The sequence below is a fragment of the Mus musculus genome, chromosome 14 (genome assembly GCF_000001635.26).
Source record: "Mus musculus strain C57BL/6J chromosome 14, GRCm38.p6 C57BL/6J".
Lineage (NCBI taxonomy): Eukaryota > Metazoa > Chordata > Mammalia > Rodentia > Muridae > Mus > Mus musculus.
This window is the reverse complement of record NC_000080.6, coordinates 57,350,193-57,369,120: the sequence shown is the minus strand read 5'-3', so window position 1 is coordinate 57,369,120 and position 18,928 is coordinate 57,350,193. Positions and strand designations below refer to the sequence as shown.

At 45.5% G+C, this 18,928-nt stretch overlaps 1 protein-coding gene and 1 pseudogene across 1 annotated transcript in view; one reads left to right on the top strand and one right to left on the bottom strand.

Moving 5' to 3' along the window:
- Positions 1 to 18,928, top strand: part of Cryl1 (crystallin, lambda 1) — a 123,450-nt gene that overhangs the window by 29,363 nt on the left and 75,159 nt on the right. The window contains exon 3 of the mRNA NM_030004.3: positions 6,073 to 6,199. Coding sequence (NP_084280.2) covers positions 6,073 to 6,199 — 127 coding nt within the window. The remainder of the gene's footprint in view (positions 1 to 6,072; positions 6,200 to 18,928) is intronic.
- Gm8971 lies at positions 5,343 to 5,740 on the bottom strand (annotated as a pseudogene).

The following is an 18,928-nucleotide window of genomic DNA, read 5'->3' as shown; positions in this document are numbered from 1 at the left end:
GGGAGAGGACTTGTAAAGATGAGACAAGTAGAATAGGAGGAAGGGTAAGGAAGTGTTTGTGTGTGTGTGTGTGTGTGTGTGTGTGTGTGTGTGCGCACGCACTGCAGCTGAAGAAGGAGAAAGCCAGCTATCAGCTGAGGTGCCTTGCATTGTAATCCCAGGCCGAGGAGGGAGACTTACCATGAGTTTGAGGCAGCCATTTTCCATGCGAGGGTTTGAACTAAAGGCTTCCCCACCCGTGCCAGGCAGTTGTTCATCACTGACCTAGATCCTCAGACTCCCCCCCCCCTTTGTTTCAGATGGCAAGGTCAGGCTTCAGAGGAACACAGGGGGGCTTGCCATGGCGAACACTTCAGTAAGCGCCTCTCTGTGCACATGGGTAGAAGCCATGATGCAGTTCATGGCAGTATAATACATATCACATACATGCCGAATGTGTGCAGTAGCTGGGAACACTGGGCTTTAAAGTGGTACTTACAGGTCTGTTTCTGGGATTATCATAGGTCACTGCCCAGCCCATTGTTCTCTGTGGTGCTTGAGATGGAGCCCACGACGTTGCAAGCGCTGTGCACCCCAGACCTATTTACCCACTTTGGAATTGGATTTTTAGTATTGTTAGGTTTTTGAGTTCCTTATGTGTGTATGGCCCTTCAGATTTCACCCCTTTCTGCAGGTTGTCTCTTTCTTCTGTAGACTCTTTCCATAGGAGAGGCTTATAGTTGGATGGAATCCTTTTTGCCTTTTATTTATTTATTTATTTATTCTTCTTTTTATTTTTAATTTTTACTTTTGTTTTTCTACTTTGGGCTTATAAAATCATTGTATTGAATTCTTGAAGCTCTCTCTCTCTCTCTCCCTCCCTCCAAACCCATATAGTTTTAGAGTTTCCGATCTTAACCTTAGTGTATCTGAGGGTGGCCTTGAACTCCCTGAGCATCCGAGGATAACCCTGTACTTCTCTGACTTTAATTCATTTTTCTCTCAGAATGGAGAGTTTCCTCTCGTGGATGTTTTCCTCAGCAGTGCGGACTAACAAAGATGTCCTATTTCTCATGTCTGTTCTGTACTTTTGCTGAGTCTCTCTGCTGTAGCTGTGCACTCAGCGCCAGGATCTCTGACCTCTGTGTTTCTCTGCCACGCTGCCTTGGTCTTCATGATGCATAGTCTGTCTATAAGTGGGCATTCTGATGCTGCCAGGTTTGTGTTCTTGCTTTGTCTCTTTAGGGTGTGTTGTATGTCTTATGCATTTTGGTGCTCTGTGAAGAGCAGGGACTGAAGGGAACTTGAATTTACTGTGTCAATTAGTATTACCATTACTCGGGGCAGTGTGGAGGGGTCTAAAGCCAGCACAGGCCTGCCAAGAAAGCTCACAGGGCTGACAAAATGCCACCTAATAACCTGCCACCCCAGTATTCACCAGTGGTGGAGGAATGACTCAGAAATGTTTGTCTCAGTAGCTAATTAAGCTTACTAAAGACGGGCTCAGGGGCCAGTGAGATGCTCAGCAGGTGAAAACTCTTGCCACACAAGCCGGACAGTCTGAGTTCAATTCCTGGAACTCCACTGAGGAGGAGAGAGAGCCGTTTCCACAGTGTTGACCTCTGACCTCCACAGGCATGCTGTATCATGCACCTGCCAATACTAATAAAATAAATTTAAAACGAAAGACTGGTTAATGGTTAACAGTGCATCATAAACCCCTCAGAAGGAAAAGAGTGTTTTATTAACCACTGTGTGTGTGTGTGTTTTAAGCTATTAGATTTACAAATCAGTATTTTTAAGTGGAAACAGCTTGACAAAAAAAAAAAAGAAAGAAAAGAAAAAAGAAAAAAACCTGTCATAAGATTTTGAGACCATTAAAATAGAGAAGAAAATAATGAGAAGAAAATTAAGACCAAAACTGGATGTGATGTCACATTCTGCCACTCGGGACATTGAGGCACGGGAATCATGAGTTCAGGGCCAGGCTAAGCTACACAGAGAGAGACCCTTCATGAAAAAAGTCCAACTCCCATGTGTGGTGACAATCTGCTGGTGCCCTTTTCTGCTTGTAGCAGGAGAGACTGCAGCGCCTGGCCCATGTTGGTCTCAGGCTCGTTTTCCACAGAGCATTAGCTCCTTGTTATGATGAAATATTGAAAGAGGAAGGGTTTATCTGCTTTACAGATTAAGAGAAGATCCAGTGCACATGACTGAAAGCAAGGTGGGAGGAGTCTGAGGCACTTGGCCACAGTGGGTCCCAGTCAGGAAGAGAGAGATTAATCCTGTCGGCCATCTTTCGTTCTCCTTCAGTCTGGGTCTCCAGCCCCATGGGATGGTGCTGCCCAGATTCAGGTCTTCCCTCCTCACCTAAACTTTTCTGGAAACACCTTCATCGACCTGCCCAGAGGTGTGTCAACTGGGTGGGTCTAAATCTTTTCAAGTTAGCAATGTAGATTTGCCATTACATGGAAATTCTTTTTGTTAAAGATAGCATGAAAGTTTATTTATATTTTGGCACATCTTGGTTTTCCTTTTTCTCCCTAGCAATGGAAAGGTACTCTCTTTATACCTAAACCAAAATTAAAAACCCCAAACTACCCCTGGTAACGGCCCCTGATACTGTGTGATGTAAAGGCCCAGCATTCAGAACTGTGCTTTGGTGCTCTGCTCAAGGCCTCCAGTGTAGCTTTATGGCAGAACAAGAGAGAGCAAGGCTCCCTGTGGCTGATTACAGACAAAGCGAGGTCACAGGGTGTCCTGAAGGTACGACCTCACAGATGCCAAGTGCAAGATGGATATGTGTGGTGCTTGGACCATTAGATAATGTGTACCCGTATCAGGGCCTCATATGGCACTCTATAAACATGCACCATTTTGATGTATTTGCTTATCAAAAGCTAAAATCCCTGATGTGAGATGAATTAAAAGGTGTTCGACTTGATGCTAAGAAAAACCTGCAGTATCTTTTTAGGGGGCACAGATGTTGCCTGACAGCTGTATGTGGTTAATGCAGATGTTCTGCCTGTTCAGTGTTTCATGCGTTATAAGCAGTGTTGGCTACATAATTAGATAAATGAGGGTGTGAGCTCCCCATCCAAGCAGCATGCGCCCAGTGTGACTGTCCAGGTACACGGTATGGAGCTGGCTCCCTCCCCCAACCCTCTTTCCTTTTTTGGCAGTGTGTTACTATGTGGTCCAGTCTGGTTTCATACACTCATGGTCCTCGTGCCTCAGCTTTCTAAGTGGTGTGATTCTAGTAGGTTCACTATACCTGGCTAAGACAATGTTTTCAGCTAACTCTTTCATGCCAGGGGACTGAGCCAGAAGTGAGAATGAATGGGTGGTTACGTCCACACCCCACCATTGAATTAGTGTCACCTTTTATTTTTTTTTTAATTTAATTAAAAATTTCAAGACGTGAAAAGTATATGCCACGAAATCTGCTGTCTCACTGTTTTAGGTGCAGCTGATGCACAAGGCACAAGGCACAGCCTATGCCGTGCAGCATCAGCACCACACGTCTGTAGAAGCTCTTCATCCTCCAGAGCAGAGTTCTTGCACTCACCACCCCCCCACGCCCAGCCCTGGAGCCAGCACCCTGCCTTCTCTTCCCGGTTGACTGCCCTTGGCACTGTATCCTAGTGGGATCTGTCACACAATTTGCCTTTTTTTCGAATGACTTATTTCACTTGGCACGATACCTTTAAGATCAACCACATCGTGTGTGCCAGGGTCTCTTCCCTTTTAAAGGTTGAATGGTGTTCCTTTTGGCTAGATCACATTTCCTTACCTATCCACCTCCTTAAGGATGAGTGATACTTTATCATATGTATATATATGCTCCATCTTATTTTCCTATGAGTCAACCAACAGACTCTTCTATTGCTTCCACAGTGCTACTGTGAGCATGGTTATGCAGAACACCCTTAAGGTTGTATTTTGGGGCCTGCGGAGGTAGTTAAGGTTTGTTGTTGTTGTTTGTTTGTTTGTTTTTATTGAGAAAGAGTTTCTCTGTGCAACAGCCCTGGCTGTCCTGCAACTCTATAGACCAGGCTGGCCTTGAACTCACAAAGATCTGCCTGCCTTTACCTCCCAAATACAGGGATTAAAGGCATGTGCCTTCCATGGGTATTTTGTTCCCCCTTCTAAAATGGATCGAAGTATCCACACTTTGGTCTTCCTTCTTCTTGAGTTTCATGTGTTTTGCAAATTGTATCTTGGGTATTCTGAGCTTCTGAGCTAACATCCACTTATGAGTGAGTGCATATCCTGTGTGTTTTGTGATTGGGTTACCTCACTCAGGATGATATCCTCCAGATCCATCCATTTGTCTAAGAATTTTATAAGTTTGGAGCAGAGGCTGAAGGAATGACCATCCAGAAACTGCTCTACCTGGGGATCCATCCCATAAACAACCACCAAACCCAGACACTATTGTGGATACCAACAAGAGTTTGCTGACAGGAGCCTGATAAAGCTGCCTCCTGAGAGGCTTTGCCAGTGCCTGACAAATACAGAAGTGGATGCTCACAGCCATCCATTGGACAGAGCACAGGGTCCCCAATGAAGGAGCTAAAGAAAGGACCCAAGGAGCTGAAGGGGTTTGCAGCCCCATAGGAGGAACAACAATATGAACTAACCAGTACCCCAGAGCTCCCTGGGACTAAACCACCAATCAAAGAAAAGACATGGTGGGACTCATGGCTCCAGCTGCATATGTAGCAGAGGATGGCCTAGTCGGTCATCAATGGGAAGAGAGGCCCTTGGTCCTGTGAAGGTTCTATGCCCCAGTATAGGGGAATGCCACGGCCAGGAAGCGGGAGTGGGTGGGTTGGTGAGCAGGGGGAGGGGGAGGGGGAGGGGATAGGGGATTTTTGAAGGGCAAACTAGAAAAGGGGATAACATTTGAAATGTAAATAAAGAAAATATCTAAAAAAAAAAAAAGGCATGTGCCACACCTCCAAGCGTGAGGTTTATATAACATTTTTGTTATATAAAGCGTGAGGAGCAGAGTTCAGCTCTCACATGAACATCCTGGCCTGGTAGTACACACTTGGAATCCCTATGGCTTGATGCAGGGCAGCCTTTCTGTACCAGTGAGCCTCAGGCCGCAGTTAAACGACCCTGTCTCAAAAACAGTGAATGTTTCCTGAGGAATGAAATCCAAGGCTGACCTCTGGACTCCACACACTGTGTACTCTACATGAATGCCTCTCCACGTACCCATGTGTGCACAAATATGCACACCCCACACACCAAAAAGGGGCTGTCTTCTGTCTGTTATTTCGGTTGTTACTTAGAAACTGCCGGATGATAGGATTGTGTGCTGTTTGTTTGTTTGTTTGTTTGGCAGCCAAATCTTTTTTTATTGGGGAAATGGGTCTCTAGTGGGTAGGCCTAGGCCCTCACTGCACAGCTTGTTCATTGGCACTGCCTCCAGAATCCTGTAGCTTCATCACATCTGGAAGCTCTGGAGGGCTGGAGAAGGGCTCGATGCGGAGAGCTTCGAAGGTGTCATCTGCTCGGAAGGCCAGGCCCACTGTGGCTGGGGCCTGTGGCCGTGCTGTCTGGCTAGTGAAGCCACACTCGCCCAGAGTTTTGCCATCATCAAGGAGCTGGTCAACCTTGTAAAGCCGCTGCTCCTCTGGCGGCCCCTTGAGGATGCCCTCGACTTGCGCTTCAGTTCCAACACGGTGCTCGACTCCTTGGCGTCCGTGTGCGTCTTGTGGTGCCGGATCATGAGAAACGGGTCAGCGCTAGCCTACCCCCCCCCCCCGCCGTCCCCGCCCCCGGCCCCTACACCCCCCCCCCCCCCAGCCTTGCTGCTTTTAAAAAAAGGTTTTGAGGAATCTCATGCTGACTCCCTTGCACTGTCTGCTTTCCCAACAGGGAATAAGGGTTTGAGTTTCTCCACAATTTCACCAATCCTCCCTCTCTCCCTCCCTCTCTCCCTCCCTCTCTCCTCCCCTCCTTCTTTCCTCCTTCCTTCTTTCTCCTCTTCCTCCTCCTTTTTTGATAGTCACATCCAAACGACCTCATTGTGACTTCGCACTGGATCTGCCCAGCTGGTGACTCCTCTCTCCTTTGCAGGAAGGAGATGAAATCCCTGGAGCAGTCTGGTTCTCTCAAAGGCTCCTTGAGCGCAGAGCGGCAGCTGTCTCTCATCAGTGGCTGTGGCAACCTGGCCGAAGCAGTAGAGGGCGCTGTGCACATTCAGGTGAGTTAAAGCCAAGGCCCCAGGTTTGAAAAGACCGGAGGTTGTCTTCCGGCTTCTCTGGAAGCACGTGGCAAGATGCAACCAAGGAAGATGTAGGCATTTTTTTTACTTTCAAGGTCAGAATTTTGTTCTGTGTGACAGGAAACAGGGTCATCAGGACTTGAGCTCACAGAGTTCTGTCTCAGGAGTGCTGAGATTAAAGGTGAGTACGACCAGGTCCGGCTTTATCACTTTCTTAAATGGACACATTCTTGCTCTAACAAGTAGAAAGCTGAAGAAGTCACCTAGAAGAAAGCCTTTCATAGCATTTAGGGTTTTGGATAACTTCACCGAAAGAGGGAAAAAGGAATCCTCTCAGACATGTTTCCCTCCGTTTTCCTGGAGAATGGCAGTGGCTGCTTGAGGCACGTAGGGGCTGGGAGGAAGCGTTCCCCATCACCGTCTCCATAGCTCATGTGCCCATGACCCGTCCGTCTTAAGTATAACTGTCACTTTGTGCTGTAAGCTTGGAATGAGCTTACCTGAAAGGCTGTTCCCAACACTCCCCAGTGTTTGCGTTTTAAGGGGACACTCAGAACGTGGAGAAGCCAGAGAGGCCAGCTGTGTTTCGTGTGTGGACCCTGTTCCAAGAGGCTGGCTCCTTGTCTCTCTGGCTCCGAGTTCTCCACTTTACCAGACGTAGACAGCGTAGTCACAAAACACTTTTCAGTGTGTCAGTCTGTGTTTCTTTATTGCTAGTTATTGCTATTCGTCTCTGTAACTCTCTCACATGATAAATGGAACTTAATCACCTATGTGCATGTTTAGGAAAGACAACATAAATAGTGTTTGGGACCATCTGTCTGGTTTGGGTATCCACAGGGTAGTTTGGGATATATCCCCAGTGGATGGAAGGATCTCTCTCTCTCTTCTTTTCCACCTCCCTCCCCACCTCTGCCCCTATATCTGCTCAGGCTGACCTGAAACTTACCATGTAGCTCAGGCTGGCTTTGAGCTTGCAGCAGTCCATTTGCCTCAGTGTCCCGAGTGCTGGGATTATAGGCACCCACACCACACTCAGCTCCTCTCTCTGTCTCTTGGTTTGGTGTAGATGGTGTGAAATGCAGGGCCCTGTGAGGAGGCAGAGGATGTCTGGGTGAGCCTGCAGATGTCCCACTTCAACATCAACCCCTCAGGCTTGCTTTTGGAGAGCACGGAAGTCACCTGAGTCTTGATCTTGGTGGAGGAGCTTCCTTGTGTGGGCTTAGCTTTGAAGCATCTGTGTACTTCATTGATTGCCGGCATCTTGCCAGGAGGAGGTAGAACAATTCAAATCATGGCAAAGACAGGAAGGAGCCTCCTCCTCTGAAGCCTGTGGCTCAGAACAGACTCAGGTCGAACAGGCCTGGGAGCAGTCTTGGTACACAGTGTCTGGGAAGCTTTGGCATACAAATGAGAGCTCCATTTCCTCATTTGCATGAGGGTACTCACCTCTCTCTGGAGTGGTGTGAGGATTTCTGTTTGGGCATCTGTGTAAGGTAACTCTCCTGGAAGGCAAAGGCCTGCCTCGCTAATGATGGAATTAAAAATCACCTCATTTGGGGGTGGTCTAGGCCCTCTGTGAGTACGAAATCCAAGCCTGCTCAGGTGCCTCATAAAAACAGTGTTGTCTTTGCATAGAACTTGTCTCCATCCTCCTGTGGGTCTTAAATAATCTCTCCATGACCTATCACACCCAACACAACAAATGTGCTGTGTGCTTATGCTGTCCAGTTTAGGGGGTGATGTGAGAAAAGTCTGCAGATATCTTGTGTAGGCACTTTTTTTTTCCCTTTGTATTTTCAGTCTGAAACTGGTTGAATCCCTGGAACCTGCTGATGCAGGGGAATAGCCATATCTATTTAAGTGGCGGAACTGTTATAATTACACACATATCTGATTTAGTTATAGACTATGATCTGAAGTGTGGATATGTTGACATACACTGTAATATTTCCAGCTTCTCATTTCACAGTGTTTCGGCCCTGTGGCCTGCCTGGCATCTCCTCGTTCCAGCACCTTGGGTCTGTCTAGTCAGGTGCCCAGAGCACAACATCTTAGAAAGAAATGAATTGAATCCCATCCGAAGTTACTAATTCTCAAACATTGAAGTTATTTTCCTCTTCTCTAACAGGTTTGCAGTGAGATAACCTGTCAAGTTGCTCCCTTTGACATTTGCCTTTAGAAAGCTTGTTTACATTTATCCCAGCACTAGTGGGCAGCCAGCCGTGCCCCAGGGATAGTGAATATACCTGTGTTCAAGAACTTCCAGGCTGGCCTCGAACTGACAGGTTCAAGTAAAACTCCTTGGCCTCAGCCTCCCGAGGGCAGGAATATAGGTGGGCTTAACCATGCCTGGGGTTCTTTGACTTGTTTCCCCATATTTGAAAACTGGTCTAGCAGATAGTTATCACTGCCACCTAAGCTAGCATACTGTGGGGATGCAGAGACGGCAGAGCAGTGAAGAGAACTTGTTAGGGTTGCAGAGGACCCAGATTCAGTTCCCAGCATTGACATGGTGGCCCAACCAATGGTAACTCCACTTGTAGGAAACCAGACACCCTCTATATGACCTATATACACCCATATATATATATATATATATATATATATATATATATATAGACCCATATACACACATACACATGCAATCAAAACACTCATCCACGTAAAATAAAATAAACTTAAAATGGAAATCTTCAATAGTATGAAGACACTGTAGTTGCTTGTATATAAAACCAATCCTTTAGGGGAAAATCTTAAGGGGACATGTGCTACCGTATAAGGTCTGACTCAGCCAATGCTTCATAAACAATAGTTATTTCACAAGTTATATACTGTATAATTTGTGCACTTTTTTTGGACAACAAATGAATGGCATGGGGCAAGAGGTAGCGTTTTCTGTGCAGCTGAGGCCATAGCTAAGGGCTGTCTCTGTTTTTCAAGTAACAAACCTGTTTATGTTGAGCTCTGTCTGTTATGCGGAACAACCAGAGCTGGGAAGTGGGCGAGGGAGGAGAATGGAGAGAGTGATTCAGACCCTGATAGGTTTAATTCCTGTAAGGGACTGCATTGGGAAACTGCCTCCAGGAATCCAGAAACTGGGAGAGAGAATGCACAGGCCTGGGGAGGTTTGAGACAGAGGACTTGATAAGTGGAGCTGGGGAGGGGAAGAAGGTCACGGTGGGGGGACTGTACTGAGGATGTATGTTCTAGAAGGTTCCTGGGACTGTGACAGGTGCAGCGTGGAGGAGAAAGCAGGAGGCAGGGGGTGATTCTGGGTGACTTAAATGCCAGCTCGAGGTTACCTAGATGAAATGAGTTAACATTTCTAATATGCCAATAATAACACTGGAGCGCTCGGTATTTTCCTTTAGAGCGAGAGCTTGGGTTATAATTTATATCCTGAATAGAATGTCCCAAAACAGATATCCAGGAGAGTGAGACTAACCAGAAGGGCAGGTAGGAGAGAAAGCGTGGATTTCCCATGTGCTACATGATTGGGTTTCTTGGGTGTGCTTGTATGCTGCCTTGCCATTTCTTCTCCTTCCCTTCTCTCCCTCCCTCTCCCTCCTCTCTCCCTCCTCTCTCCCTCCCTCTCCCTTCTGTCTCCCTCCCTCTCCCTCCTCTCTCCCTCACTCTCTCTCCTCTCTCCTTCCTTCCTCCCACTCCCCCTCCCCCCACTCCCCAGGGTTTCACCCTGTTCAGTCCAGGGTATCCTGACTATGTAGCCCAGGAACTCAAGTATATCCTCCTGCCTCAGCCTCCTAAGATCCAGGATTATAGTCAAGCTGGTATCACACCTGGCTTGTAGTTTCTTTACACAATAATTTTAAAAATTCTTACTTCCTTGTGTGTTGTGGGTGTCAAGTGCTAGGGTGTTGCACGTGGTGTGCCAGTTGTCCACCGCTGAGCCACAGTACACAAGTTCCCCATTGCTGAGCTACATCTCAAGTCTTGCGATATAGCAAAGGCTGTCCCTGAACTTGTGATCCTCCTGCCACCATGCCAGGCAAATGATAAACTTAGTAATCCAACGTCTATAATTAGTATCTATCAGTGTTTCAACTTTGGCTTACTAGGCAAACAAATGAAAGAAACCCCCCACAGAAAAACCGTGCCAAGCTATGCAACACGTGCTAAAGACTATGCTAATGTTTTTAATATCCAGGAATGTTAAATAGACAACTTGGAGACAGCTGGTGTGGTGATTCATTCCTATAATTAAACTGTTTAAGAGGTAGAGGCAAAGGGATCGATGTAGACTAGAGGCCAACAAGTTCACATCTCATAAGCAAACATTTATGTATTGTGTGTCTACACATATACATATGATATATACACACACACACACATGTACACACATGTGTATATCACATATCACAGAGAATTAAATGTTTTCTTGGGTCCATTATTCCAAAACAAATTTACTTCTTGCTGTATTCAATTTCTTTAAGACTGTATCAGATAGAGAAGTGCAGTGTTTGGATTTAATTTTCTATCTACGAATGTCAGGAAAGCTGAAGTTTCAAAAGCCCACTGGTGCCTACCCACATGACCACACACAACTAGAGAACAGCTCTGTCCCTGAGATGTGTCTACAAACCTCCAAGACTTTCAGGTTTTGCTTCTGTTTTTGTTTCTGTTTCTGTTTGGAGACAGGATCTAATGTGGCTTGCTATGTAGCTGAGGCTGGCCTTGAACTTCTGGCCTTCCTGCCTCTCGCTCAGAAGCACTGTCCTCATAGGTGCTTGTTACTAAGACTGGCCCACTAGTACTGCCTCGGGAGCCGTACCCATGCCCAGTTCCCACAGCTCCCTCTTCCTTGTAGAAAACAGGTTGCTTGCAGGCGCTTTTCTCTTCTCTTCTCTTCTCTTCTCTTCTCTTCTCTTCTCTTCTCAAATTTGTTTTTCTAGGGAAACGTTCCAAAGCAGGTGGCAGAGCTTGAGGATAAGCAGATATATCCAGGGAGCTCGCCTGCCACAGCTCCTCAACCAAAACCAATCCCCAGCTGGGCATGGTGGCACAGGCCTTTAATCCCAGTGCTTAGGAGGCAGAGGCAGGCGGATTTCTGAGTTCGAGGTCAGCCTGGTCTACAAAGTGAGTTCCAGGACAGCCAGGGCTACATGGAGAAACCCTGTCTCGAACAGCAACAACAACAACAACAACAACAACAACCAACCAACCAATCCTCATTGTAGGATTTGCTTAGTTCCTGTTGCCAAAGCCCCACGGAGGTGTGCTTAGTCCCCACCCCACAAAATCTCTTACACACAAATCCCAGAGGGCAGAAGTGCTGTTGAGAAGGCTTCCTAGTGCTCTTGAAATGGGAGAGCCTCCAAGAAGGAAACCTAAATTTCTAGTATGTAGTACAATTTTGAAATCAAATCCTGACTGGCAAGAAAGTCTACTGTACCGGAAAACAAGCTGCATCTCAAAAGCCTGTCTGAGAAAGCCATCCACCAAAGAGTATCCGGATTCTTAACTGCTCAGGCACTCCCCCTGGGGATCAAGGTGTCGGGTGGGAGCCATGGGGGTAGCTTTATTAACTCAGAAAGTTGAAATGGAGCTTGCTTCCAAAGGCAAGGCCACAGTGGAAACCTAGAATCCCTAATCACACACTCCCTACCCATGAAGGGATGTCCCATCTGGACTTCCCCTTTCTTTACAGCTCGGAAAGTGCTGGTCTCACTTGGAAGGGGTTTCCAGAGCCAGGCAGTCACCAGTTACAGGAAGCTGCACTCTTAAGGGGCAGCGTTATTGAAATGTCTGTGTTCAGTTACAGAATAGCAGCTTAGTAGACCTCTGGTCTTAGTCAGTGAGGCTCACAATGGTCCTTTAGTGCGGATGGAGTTGGTTCAGGGAACACAGGTTGCTGAGAGAGCAGCACTGAGCTGGCAGGGGTATGCATTGAAACTTGAGTTCCATGGCGCCTCTGTGGCGTGTCTTTTTGCAACAGGCCTCATTAGGCATGTGACACCTTAAATTCCATGGTTCCTCTGTGGCATGTCTTCTTGCAACAGGCCTCACTAGGCATGTGACACCTGTTTTCTATGTTAAAATATGTTTTAATATAGGTTTTCGTTGTTTGTTTCATTCCTGCCTGGGGATTGAATCCAGTGTCTTGTGTCTACTAGGCAAGCATTCTACCACTGAATGTAGCTTTAGCTCTCTTGAACTTTTAAGAAATAAAATTGGGATTACGGAGGTTGGATTTATTCATTTGTCTGTTTGCTTTGTAACTTAGGCTGGCATAAAGCTATTTATGTAGCTAGGGTTGGCCTTGAACTCCCTTACTGGGATGACAGATGTGTATTACTGCACATAGGCAAGGTATCCTAGAGTGAGCTTGTCTCACTGTTCAGTACTGTGTGCCTGTGACACAGCTGGCCTGTGAGCCACACAGGCCCGAGGGCTTGGAACTCATGTTTAATCAGAGGAACTTGAGTTTGGGGAGGTGGGGATAGTACACTTTTGTCAAATATGTGTGTTCCACATCTATAGATCCAGCCAATCATGAACAAGAAACTATTTAGGAAAAAAAAAAATCTGGGGACTGGTGAGTGGTTTAGCAGGTGAAGGGGCTTGTAGCTTGCCACGGAGCCCGTCAGCCTGAGTTTGATCCCTGGGACACACAGAGTGGGAAGGAAAGAACGACTCCTGAGAGTTGCCACATATCCTGGGCTGGAGAGGTGGTTGAGGGGTTAAGAGTGCTGGCTGGCTGTGTGTGCTTCCAGAGGACCTGAGTTTGGTTCCCAGCACCCATGACCTACTCATGACTGCCCATCCCTGCTGTTCCTCAGGCACCCAACATCCTCTTCTGGTTTCCATGGCACTGGCACACATGGGGATGCACATAGACACACACACATGCACATAACGAAAAAATATAAATACGTTAACTCTACTCCACCCACCCACCCCAACCAAACCCCAAACAATACAGTTAAGTGTGGTAGCACACACCTATGATTGTAGTATTTGCGAAGCTAAGGCAGGGGGATTGCTGTTAGTTCCAGGCCAGCCTGGGTTGGATCCCTGGAAGCACTAGGACCAGCCTGCCTGGTCTCTGTGCTGAAGTTCCAAGCCAGTGAGAGATCCGGCATCAGACAAAAGGTGGAAGGCACATGGTGGTGACCCACACTCGTTGTCCTCTGACCTTCATCAGAGAAGTGTGCATATGTGTGCCAGCACCCACGTGTGTACTCTGCCCTATACTCAAAAAAAAAAAAAAAAAAAAAAAGAAGGAAAGAAACCCCTCTGAGATCTCAGTTGGCCCTTGGGTGACAATAGATTAGTATGGAGAACTGGCTTGTGACAAACTTGCCCCTTGGGAGCCATGTACGTGGTGTGTCCCTTCAGTTAGTTAGTTTTTAACATTTTCTCTCCTCTGTTTTGTAGATTTTAATATCAAAATTGCATGCATTCTCTTAGATATATTTATAAGTACTTAGTGATTTTAGTTCCATTTCAGTAGCTCTGCCAGAAATAGCCCCTTCCCGTGGCTTTGCTCCTCACCCTCATGCCCTGGGGGCTTGCTAAACTCCGTCATTGTCTCTCTTTGAAGCTTTTTGGTGTTTTCTCTTTAGGATTTTCTGTTAAGACAGGAAGGTGTCTGAATAATTTTCTGATTGCTATGCTTTTTATTGATAGATGATTTTGGTGCTGACTAAGCTGTCTCATGTGGTATTGATCAGGAGTATAAAATCTGATACCCATGCCACTGTGCCATGGTTTTTATTGCGAGGGGGGCATTCTGCATCCTGTTTTTCATGACCAATTGTGGTGTTAGAGCTCCCTTTTAAGTTTATTTTTGGTGCCTTTTATCAGGTTGAGGAAATTCCCTTCATTTCCAGGTTGTTGAGTGTTGATAATGAATGATTGTTGAACTCTGAATTTTGTCAAATGCTGTTCTTTGTTTACTAAGAGAACTGTGTGGTTGTCTTTTTAATTTATTACTGTATCTCCACCCCTTCCAGGAGAACAAACCCAGGGCCTTGCTCATAAGGTGGATTTTATTGGATTATTTTAGAATTTTGAATCATCCTTGCATGCCTAGAATACTTGGTCATGGTGTAGTTCCCTTTTTATCTTTTCTGGGTTTATTTGGTTATTCTTTAATTAATTAATTATACCATTTGTGTGTGTGTGTGTGTGTGTGTGTGTGTGTGTGTGTGTGTTTTCCTTCTACCACTTGGGTTCCAGGATTTAACTCAGGTAGTCAGTCTTGGCAGGAAGTGCCTTCAGTGGCTGAGTTGTCTCATGGGCCTCAATTGGTTGATATTTATTAAAGATTCTTGCCAGGCGGTGGTGGCGCATGCCTTTCATCCCAGCACTTGGGAGGCAGAGACAGGCGGATTTCTGAGTTCGAGGCCAGCGCCAGCCTGGTCTACAAAGTGAGCTCCAGGACAGCCAGAGCTATACAGAGAAATCCTGTCTTGAAAAACCAAAACCAAAACAAAACAAAACAAAAAAACAAACAAAACAAAAAACAAACAAAAAAAACCCAAACAAGAAAATCCCCCAAAAACCCAAAAAACAAAAAAGATTCTTACATATGTCTTTATGAGGGCTATTAATTCGAAATTTCTTTTCTTCATCTGCTTTTGTCTTAGCATAAAATCGGGTTTATAAACTAAAGCAGGGACTGTTCCACTCGCCAACAGACCTATGTGGGAATGAGTTCTTTTTAAATGTCACGTGTGTGCATTTCACGGGTAAAACTATCTAGTGATTTAGTTGTTTGCAAACGTTTAAGCAATAGGCTCAGTTGTCCTAGGAGATGCAGGATGGGCTACCCACTTCTATTTGAATAGCTTTGGAGGTTGTTGTCTCTTGAGGAATTTGTCTGTTCATCCAAATGTTTGAATGGATTATTATTAGCAACGTTCTTATTGGCATTTCAGTGCTTCGAGTTCTTCTTAACATTTCCTCTCTATTGTAGATATCCACACTGAGTGGAGTCTTTCTTTTTCCTTAAGCAGATTTTCAGTGTTATGAATCTTTTCAAAGAACTAGTTTTTAGTTTATTTATTTTCTCTCTAGTGATTTTTTTTCTTAGAGTGTACCAATTTCTGCTGTCAACTTTATTTCCTGCCTTTTGCTTGTTTTGGATTTGATTTGTCTTCCTTTTTCTAAGTGCTTAAATTACAAATGTAGAAAATTGGATTGAGTCCTACATTTTCCATTTCCCTCTTCCTCCCCCCTCCTCCTCCTCTTCCTCCTCCACCTCTTCTTCCTCTCTTTCTATCTCTTTCTTTTTCTCTTCCTTTTTTCTCTCTCTCCCTCCCTCCCTTCCCTCCCCTCTTTCTTTCTCTCTTTCTTTCTTTTCTTCCTTCCTTCCTTCCTTCCTTCCTTCCTTCCTTCCTTCCTCCCTCCCTCCCTCCCTCCCTCCCTCTTTCTTTCTTTCTTTCTTTCTTTCTTTCTTTCTTTCTTTCTTTCTTTCTTTCTTTCTTTCTTTCTTTCTTTTCTTCCTGTGATTTCTACCCATTTTCAGCTTTATTGGGTCCTCATTTCTGTAGTCTGATGATGTGCCTGGCTGTGTTATTTATTGCTGCATGCTCCATCAGCTGGAAGGTGTGCAGTTTTAAAGCAATGGTAAACATATTTTGATTTGGAGATGCTTTGTGAAGTGGCTCTGGCTCTGTTCTCTCTTGGCACTGATATTGGCCAGGGCTGCTGTCAGCCAAGCCTGGGGCACCATTTTCAAGATAGACTTCTCACATCTGCCAAGTGAGACTCATAGATCTACTGACTGGCTGCCTTCACAATAGAGTCGCACATTACGAACACTAAGTCTCAGAGGTCATGAGGCCATTCCTTCCTCATTCTCTAGGTCACATAGGCCAGACCTGTTCACCATGAGCTTTGTACACAAAGCTATGCTTTCCGGTGTCACCAGGGTCCATCTTGAAGAATAGCTACTATGTGTTAAAGGCTGTTTTCTCTGCCATTCTCACCCAACATTTTGCCACAGCACCCATCTCTCTTCTGAAATCCCTTGTCATTTTGTCACCAGAACATTTAAGATCGTGATCTTTACTTAAATTCCTTGTTTAACTGTCCCTGTCTCTAGATTTTCACTGGATCTAGTTCCATCGGCTGTTTTTCTTTCTTTTTGTGTGTGTGTTTCCTGTAATTTCCCACTGAATTCTTCCCTTTAGATTGATGGTTTATGGAATGGCATTCCATCCAAGAAGTCAACCTGCAGGTGCGTTTTGCACAGAACAAACAAACACAGCAGCCTTCTTCCCCTTGGCTCATCACAGGTAATTCCCAAGACTTCAATGGCTGCCTGAAGCTGTGGAGGCCAGCAAAGCCTGTATATCCATGTTCTCCATACACATGCATACCAAGGACAAAAGTAACATACAAACTGCTGTTTACATCCCAGGCAGAAGTGGAATTCCAAGGTTTTTCTTTATTTATAAGCTGCATCAGAACACTAGTACTTAACATAAGGAGAGTGGGCTAGACATGGAGTCACATATCTCCAATCCGCTAGTCACTGGGAGGACTGAGGCAGGGTGGTTATCTTGATTTTGGGATGCTTGGGCTAGATTAAGTGAGCCTGAGGCCAAACAGAACCCCCATTTATGCAAATACTCCGTGTTAACAATATTAGAAGTGGGGGTGAAAATCTAACTCAGTTGGTAGAACGGCTTAGATTCCCAAAGCCAAGTCCCATCCCGGGCCCCGGGTGCATGTCTGTAATCCCAGCACTTGGGAGGTGGATGTAGGAAGAACAGGAGGCCAAGGTTGTCCTTGGTTACATATCAAGTTTGACTCCAGCCTGAGGACCAAACAGTTGTACTTAGTAATATATCCATTTTCCACGTCTTTATCATACTGACCTTCACAGCTATGCATTTGTGCAGGTTGGGAAATCACTTACATGTACACCATTCAATCATTAACTATAATTTTTTTTTACAATTGAGCATTAATGCCCAGGAAACAATATAGTTTAGCACATCGAGGTAATCTTTGTGGATCGAAGACTGAAATAGTTATGACTGTAAATGTGCATACTATTGATCGACTGCTAAAGGTTTGTGTCTAAAATAACTTAATGGGAGCTCACTGGGCTGCAATGCGCTTCTTGTCCTGGGCTTGTGTAAATGCAGGTTGGTCTTAGCCAATTATAAAGGGTCACTGGGTACTCCTGGGTAACAAGGGATTTTCCACTGGGTTGTCAAGTGACACCACTGCTCAGACTTCAGCCAATCAGATCATCCCATGCAAGCCTTCTCTGCACATCCCAGTGACAGAGCCCCAGGCCCTCCTGGGTTTGGTGATGCCTGCTCCAGGGATCATGGTTTACTCAGATAAACTGTTAAAAGTTTAATGGGCCTCAGTTTGTCTTTTCAAGTTCTAGTAAAGCCTACTGTAGTGCGAGGCTCAGCAAACCTTCTCTTTAAGGTCTGGGCCATAAATAGTTTAGGGTTTGAGGGCTGGGGAAGAGTCTCCATTGCGTATTTTTTATTTGTATTTGTTTGTGTTTTAAAATCTTTCATTGTTGGTTTGGAGCATGGAGGGGCTCCACTGACTCAGGGCCATGTTTGTTGACTCCTGCTGACTATGCAGAAGGTTCTCGCTGCTGCCAGGCCCTCTGAGCCCATCCCCAGTCCACCACTTCTAGTCTAGGTTGTTCTTTAAAAAGCCATAAGCTCTGGGATTCAGAGCTCAGCTTTGTCCTTAAAGTGACCTTCAGCATTTGTAGGAGACTGGCTCTAAGACCCTGTTCTGATACCGAACTCTGAGACCTTTGTATGGCATGGTGTAGTATTCACACAGACATTATACATACCCTGCCATATGTTGTAAGTCATCCCTAAATGATTTATAATAATCAATACAGTGTACAGACCATGTGAATAGTGTCTATATTGTCTAACTTAGGCTATACATTCTTAGTAAAGGCATTTTAAAAAATATTATTTGAATGTTAGGGATAGAATTCAGGGCCGTGTACAGCATCCTACCACTGAGCTGCATCTTCAGAGCACAAGAATGATTTCTCAAATACTAAATATACAATTTAGTTGACTTGTTACTACAAAGCAACAAAACACCCTGTTGGTCTCTTTATGTAGAAGTTTGACTCTTACGGAATTGATTTCTAGATAAAGTTTCCAAGCCTCAGATACCTTCTGTCAATAGAAGGAAAATTTGCTGCCTGCTGGACCTCTTGAGTTTTAATTCCTAACAAGTAGGGACCTGGGTTTGAGCAACAAAGACTTAGTGTCACAGATGTCTGCAGGCCGAGTCTCAGGGCCTAGGTGTGCCCTGTCTGGCTTACAAAGGGTCGAGGCTGCTAAGAAACCACAGGAAAGTGCCTTCAAGCAGAAATAATTTGTTCAGGAGTGAGAAAAGGGGTGCAAGCTATAGCACAGTGTAGGTGCCCCACACAAGGGAAGCTGTGGCAGTGTAAGGGAGAAATTCAAATAAGTCACTTCCATACACAGTCCCAGGGCCTTAGGCACTGACTGAAGCAGGGGCTGACATTAGCTGACTGGAGGTGAGGCTACTGTACTGGAAGAACACTTCCTCCCGTCTGTTTGATACCTCACAGAATGTGCCAGGGAAACCTCGACACAGAAGTCTGTATGTACAGTGAGGGTGAGCAAGGCATGTGGTTGTGAAGGTTTTCTGGTGGGGCTTTCTAGAAAGTCCTTGAGACAGTTCTTATCTTCTATACGAAAGGCACCA